General features: G+C 44.9%; 1 protein-coding gene across 1 annotated transcript in view; it reads right to left on the reverse strand.

Moving 5' to 3' along the window:
• Nucleotides 1-5,726, reverse strand: part of SUSD1 (sushi domain containing 1) — a 42,838-nt gene extending 37,112 nt beyond the window's left edge. The window contains exons 1-4 of the mRNA XM_050328608.1: nucleotides 5,636-5,726; nucleotides 3,634-3,765; nucleotides 2,044-2,199; nucleotides 1,241-1,393 (exon numbers count right to left, since the gene is read on the reverse strand). Coding sequence (XP_050184565.1) covers nucleotides 1,241-1,393; nucleotides 2,044-2,199; nucleotides 3,634-3,765; nucleotides 5,636-5,726 — 532 coding nt within the window. The remainder of the gene's footprint in view (nucleotides 1-1,240; nucleotides 1,394-2,043; nucleotides 2,200-3,633; nucleotides 3,766-5,635) is intronic.
• Between the last annotated feature and the right edge of the window lie 872 nt (nucleotides 5,727-6,598).

The raw sequence follows: 6,598 nt of genomic DNA on the forward strand, positions 1-6,598 counted from the left end.
ACCTGATCTGATGAATCTGAGAAGTTGCCAAAAGGGTAGATGACAAGCTGAAGAGTAGTCCTGCCCACATTTAGAAGAGCACAGGGAATGAGTTATTGAGCTATATCTTTACTAACATACAGTTGGAGCCATTCACAACACCAAAGAGGTGACACTGCAGTGTGAAGGTGCTTGGCGTGTGCCACTCTCATTACAGCAATGGTTGAATGATACTTTAGCACCAGAGCAGAGGAAAATTTCAGGCCCCAATGAACAGCTTTATTTCCCTATGCACGGAAAAAGTGAGGCACTGTGGATAAGCAGAAATGAAATGGTCTGCCCCTCAATTCCTTCATCTCACTGAACCAGCTTGCACACGAAACCCACATTCCTTTGGCACACCTGCTTGACAGGGTTCCCTTGTCCGACTCCACAACACAGTCAGTACAGACAAGCTACCACAAAATATTGAGGGGAAAGTCAATGAGATAAGCAGGGTTATCAGCAATTTTGGCAAACAAAGCAGAGCACTCCACTCAGGAAAACTAGGAAATAACAGGCAGTGAGCTTTACTGACAGTTCTGGCAATAATTCAGAAATAAAGGCTGGATATAATCTAGGCAGCTTCTTCCATCTGGGATGCCTGGGTTCATTACATACTCTGACATCTACAGCTTACCCTGCTAGCAATTTGCATCTGTGAAAACCTACACCAAAGAGGAATTTTCGAATTGGAAACTTGGTTTTGGTTGGGCTTTTTTTTGTAACAGCAAGAAAAAGAGAACAGTTTGTTCAGTTTATTCATGCAGGGGGTACAGTACGTAGTAAATAGCTAAACTGTTATTTTTTTTATTCCGTTCCCCTAGGCTTGCTTCATTCAGCTAACCTCTCTTACCAGCTACTTAGTCCCTTCCCTTTCCCTTCATGCAGTGTGATTATATAAAAAAGTGGATTACACCACACTTCCTTTCTATTCAGAAACTAACTACATTACCTTCATGGCATTATTAAGCTTCTCTGACCCTTTACACCTGGAAGCACTGATGAGAACCTGCAGGAATCATATCTGGTGTTGACTCTATAATCCAGACATTACTGAAACAAACTGAACCCAAAAGAAGAAAAAAAATATACAGCTAGCAAAGTCCAGAGATAAAGCTTCTGCCTTTCAGACTTAAAAGCACAGTCAAGAGCATCTACTACTGTGTCACATAACAGCTGATTTTCTCTGCTAGCAAAAACAGCATCCAAAGACTCTCACCTTTGCATGAAACTCCGCTTCCATCTGGATGAAATGAAAGCTCTCCATTTTCTAATTTATAACCATCATTGCAGTAGCACTTGTAGCTTCCTTCAGTGTTCACGCATCTTGCATTGCGACCACACAGCCCAGACTCCTCACATTCATCTATATCTAAAAATTCAGAAATAAATACATGCAATTCATAACAGTCTTTTCTTAGTTAACTAATTAATATAGGGCCCAAGCTTTACTCTTCCTTGAAGAGTTCTACATGGCTTCTGACGGCTCTTCTGGTAAAACAAACGAGCTTATAACTGTCTGGTCTTTAAGCAACTGGAAAGAGGATTCTTTCAGTTTTGTAGTTAACTATCCTTAGAATTATCTCTGGTTTACTTGACAAAGAGTTCCCAATATTATCTCCTGTTACAACAATCCTAGAAAAACCCTGTGTCTGCACATCTTGATTAGTTGCAACAGTTTTGTTACTGTAACAAGGAAATGGCTAATATTCTACACTAAACATAAATATGACATTCTGGTGAATTTCAAGTATAATTTTCTTTAATCTGGCTCCTTCTTATTCTGGAAAGATCATTGTCTGGATGTAACTCTGAAGCAATGATTTGTAACATAGCAGAGAATTCAAAATAGAACCAATGCACAGCTGTTAGGAACCTGGATGTCAAGTAAGTGTTTGCATCCCCAACAGAAAGCACTCTGATATGGTGTTACAAAGTAAGTTCTACAGTGATGGGAAAGACTGGGGTGGTAAAGAATTAAGTTCTGGATTCATCATGTGCAAGATTATTTGGGATGTCTACCTGTACAGTTTGTGCCATCATTGGGAATAAATGTCTTGTTGTTGTTGGAGGCTCGGTATCCATGAAGGCAAACACAGTAAAAACTTCCATGTGTGTTATGACACAGCGTATGATTTCCACAGATCTTGCTGGCTCCAATCTGGCATTCATCTTTATCTGTCAATATATTTAAAACACATCAGATTAGGAAAAGTGGAGTATCCTTCCTTCCTTACTCTTTCTTGTGTAACCAGACTTCTCCTTATTATTTTTCTCTGTAAATTATGTGGGAAGTAAACACTGCAAGTAAGCTGAAATATTCAGACCATCAGAGGTTGTCATGCCTAGATGAAGAGTTTCATGACACAGCTCAAGCTGTTTTGAGAGTCTAAGAGCTGGTGAAACAAGAGGACCCTGCTCTCTGCTTCTGCCCTTCCTTATGGCATGCACTGACTGCAGCACTTAATGGAACACCTGAGTGCGGGTAATCCCAAGCACAGGTACATGCCAGGTGTTATCAATGGATCAAGAGCAGCCGAGAAGGACTTGGGGGTGTTGGTGGATGAGAGGCTGGACATGACTCAGCAATGTGCACCTACAGCCCAGAAAGCCAACTATGTTCTGGTTTGCTCCAAAAGCAGAGTGGCCAGCAGGTCGAGGGAGGTGATTCTACCTCTCCACTCCACTCTGGTGAGACCCCACATGGAGTGCTGTGCCTAGTTCTGAGTTCCCTAACATAAGGACATCAACCTGATGGAGAAAGTCCAGAGTAGACCACAAAGATGATTAGAGGACTGGAGCACCTCTCCTACAAGGAAAGGCTGAAAGTGTTGGGAGTTGTTCAACCTGGAGAAGAGGAGGCTCTGAGGAGTCCTTATGGTGGCCTTCCAGTACCTAAAAGGGACATGCAGGAAAGCTGAAAAGGGACTTTTGACAAGGTCCTGTAGTCATAGGACAAGGGGAATGGCTTGAAACGGAGAGAAGGTGGGTTTAGATTGGATATGAGGAGGGAATTCTTTACTGTGAGGGTGGTGAGGGAGTGGTACAGGATGTCCAGAGAAGCAACCTGGTCTAGTGAAAGATATCCCTGCCCATGGCAAAGGGGTTGGAACTGGGTGACCCTTAAGGTCCCTTCTAACTTTAACCATTCTAAGACTCTATGTTTCTCCTACAGTAAAGGAGATAACTGAACTCTGTGCAGGGTCCAGCAGCTGCCAATGCTTTGTGAAGGAAGGATAAGAGATGGAGTGAAAGACAGTAGTGGAGGACCATCCCCTTTAAGCAGTGGTAAGCTATTACACACACTCAGACACAGCATTTGACACCATTCTTTGATTCACATATTGATTTGTCATGTATGAGATAGTCTTAGAAGGACACTATCAGCCACAGTAACAAAACAAAGCTGAACAACATTTCTCGTGTAGCAATCTTTTGGTAATGAAAAACAATCCACACACATCCTATGCTTGGGAAGATCTGCTTAGAAATTACAAAGCTTTTAGCACGTTTTGAAGAATTCATTAATAGAAGAATTCATCACTGTTACTTGAGAAAGAGCATTTTAGGAATGTACTGAGTTCCTTGCCACTTAATTCACAGGCAGCCTACCTTGACAATGGGTTCTTCCATTGCCTACAAATCCATAGTTGCAGATGCAAACACTTTTTCCTTCAATTTGATGACATGTTGCATGAACGTGGCAAGTTGCACAGACATCTGGAACCGATCTGTTCACAATTGCTTTAAGGACAAAAAGACACAATTACTTTGGTGTTGGTTTTTTTTTTTAGAGGACCTTGAGGGTGGCCTGGGTAACTGGCAAAGAATTTAAAGTGGAGATAAAATTAAAACACATAGAATAGACTCCTATCTTCTCCCACCTCATTTTCAAACTTGCTGGAAAACAACAGCCATAGTATTCAAAGACTAAAGATGAAAAATAAACAGAAAGGATTAAACAAAATAACTACACTGAACATTTTTGTCCATTCATCTCTTCTCTGACAATAAGTTAAAGAGCTTTTCAACAGTCAGTAAGAATTACAAGGTATATAATAAATAGGTCTATTCAATATTATTAATACTTTCTTCATAATAATTTCTTTCCCTTTTCTCTTGATTTCTGTTTCCTCTGGGGGTTTTGTGTTTGTTTGGGTTTTTTTCTTATTATTTACACATAGACATTTTGGCTGGTTATCAATCTATTTGAATCATGTGTCATGAACATGTATATGGTATAAATGTTATTCATAAAAACGAGGTTGAGAATGCTGCCAGGAGTAAAATTACTTAAAGTCATTTTAATTAAATTAATTTTAGGATTAATTTAATCAAATTAATTTTAGAAATTAATTTTATATTAAAAGTGGTTTAGCAGCATTCAACACACAATCTAATTTACTATAATTTGACAGAACTAGAAATATACATGAAATCAGAATAAAATACAAACTTACTTTCTTCTTTGTTTTCATGTATTCATGGCGTTACGTTCACTTTTGTCCATTTTTTTGTAAGCACTTTTTGTTATCTTCACACATGCACTCCCTTTCTAAATGATAAACCTCAGAATGGACGGCTTTAATTTAAACAAAGCATGCACATGTTTACAAATTTTTACATTTTAAAAGAAATAACTGACACTGCACGAGCAGATGTTTCATGATGCTTGACACAGAAATAAGAAATTCTTTACTCTTCTAAGGTAGCTGAAAATGGTAGGAACACAAACCTCACTGCATATATTGCAGTGATAAAATTTTGACTACCTTACAAGGTGTCTCAATACATAACCATAACCAGATGGAGAAGGCATCTGAACACTTTTAGCTTCTAGCTTATCACTGTGATAAAACTGTCCTTCGACATGCACAGGGTTTGTTTTACTCACAGTGCATTTCTGTGCCTTAAGATTTGTGCGAAGCATCACAGATTGCTGCTAATTACCCATGCTTTTATATACTTATGTATATATATATATCTGTGTTTCTGATAATAAAACAGAAACTGTCAGCATGCAATGGAAGTCAACATAGATCAGAAAATTAGATTTACAGCCACGGTAAGAACTTTCTCATGATACCTCAGTCTTCTAATAAAACATGGGAGTATCCTCCTCAGATTGCTGCTCCAGGAGATAAAAAACATGTGTCCACTCTGTGTGCCCCTTTACTACTTCATGACTTATTTCTCCATCGCAACACACATTTTATCACCCCAGCCCTACAGTCGGTTTCGGTCCTACGGATGTGTTCCCTCAGGCACAGCTCCTGCCCTGGCCAGGCCCTCTCAGCCAGGCAGGTCGCGGCCACCACAGCCCTCACCGAGCGGCGAGGAGACGCTCCAGCCAGTACAAAGCACGACACCCACCACGGGCTGCTCCACCACTAGCATGGACTGCCTTTGCCATCACCACCAAGGGATGCTCTGCCACCGCCACGGGCTGCCTCCAACACCACTACCAAGAGATGCTCCGCCACCACCACCACCGGGCCCTGGACGCCTCGGTGAGGCTGCGACCACCTCCCGCCCCCAATCCTCCCAGCGCCCCCACCCCCGCGGCCCGGGACGAGGGAGCGGAGCCGACTCGGGCGGTCCCGGCCGCACTTACTCCTCCGCAGCCCCGCGCACGGCGGCACCAGCACCAGCACCAGCAGCGGCAGCAGGAGCAGCCCCTGGGCCCGGCCGTCCCCCGAGCTCATGTCCCCGCCGCCGCCGCGCCCCTCGGTGCTGCAGGACCCCGGCGCTTCTGCATCGTCCCCTCGGGGCGGAGGGAGGGCAGCCCGAGGGCAGGGCAGGGCAGGGCAGAGCCCGCGGCCGGGGCGGAGGGCGCCTGGCGCTGCCCCTCGGCGGGCGGGGCACCCTTATCTGCGCCGCCAAGCCCTAGGCCCCCCGGGCTTTAACACTCTGAGAGGCCTCTTTCCACGCCCGGCCCTACTGCCGCAAACCCCTCTTTTTTCTTCCTTTTTTTTTTTTTTTTTTTTTTTTTTTTTTTGTTGGTGGTGGTGGTGTGTTTTTCTCTCTTCTGGCACAACCCCTTTCCTTCCCCGAGACACCGCCTCAGTCCGGCCGGGCGGGTGGCCGGGCTGATAAGGGCAGATGCCGTCCATAGTCAGGGGGCGGGGGGAGAGGCGGAGGACAGGGTTATTTATGATTCCAGGGAGGCACGGCTGGAAAGATACACGGTTCGTACGTGGGAAAGGAAAACACGAATGTGCCGCTCCCCGGCCGCCGGCGGCAAACGGGACCGGGCAGCACGTCGGGTGGTGTCGGTGCCGTCGAACAGAGGTGGCCGCCGGCTGTTCCCGGGGCTGGGAGCGCCCGGCGTGCCCCGCTGCCATCGGGAGGGAGTTGCACCTGATCCCACCCGGCACCGCCTGCGCGACGGCACCAAGAGTTGGCGCATCGGGTGTACGATGCGTTCAGGCGCTCACCGACAGCCCTCGACGCTTTGTCACTCACTGCAGGCCTTCGCCGCGGTACAGGTGAATTCCAAAACCTCATTTGCAGGCAGCACCAGTAGCGCTAGTAGCAGTAGCGCTGCCTGAAAAGCAGTAAAATACTCCTAACGCTG

This window comes from Myiozetetes cayanensis, unplaced genomic scaffold, assembly GCF_022539395.1.
Source record: "Myiozetetes cayanensis isolate MyiCay16 unplaced genomic scaffold, myiCay2020 scf4, whole genome shotgun sequence".
In the NCBI taxonomy this organism is placed as follows: domain Eukaryota; kingdom Metazoa; phylum Chordata; class Aves; order Passeriformes; family Tyrannidae; genus Myiozetetes; species Myiozetetes cayanensis.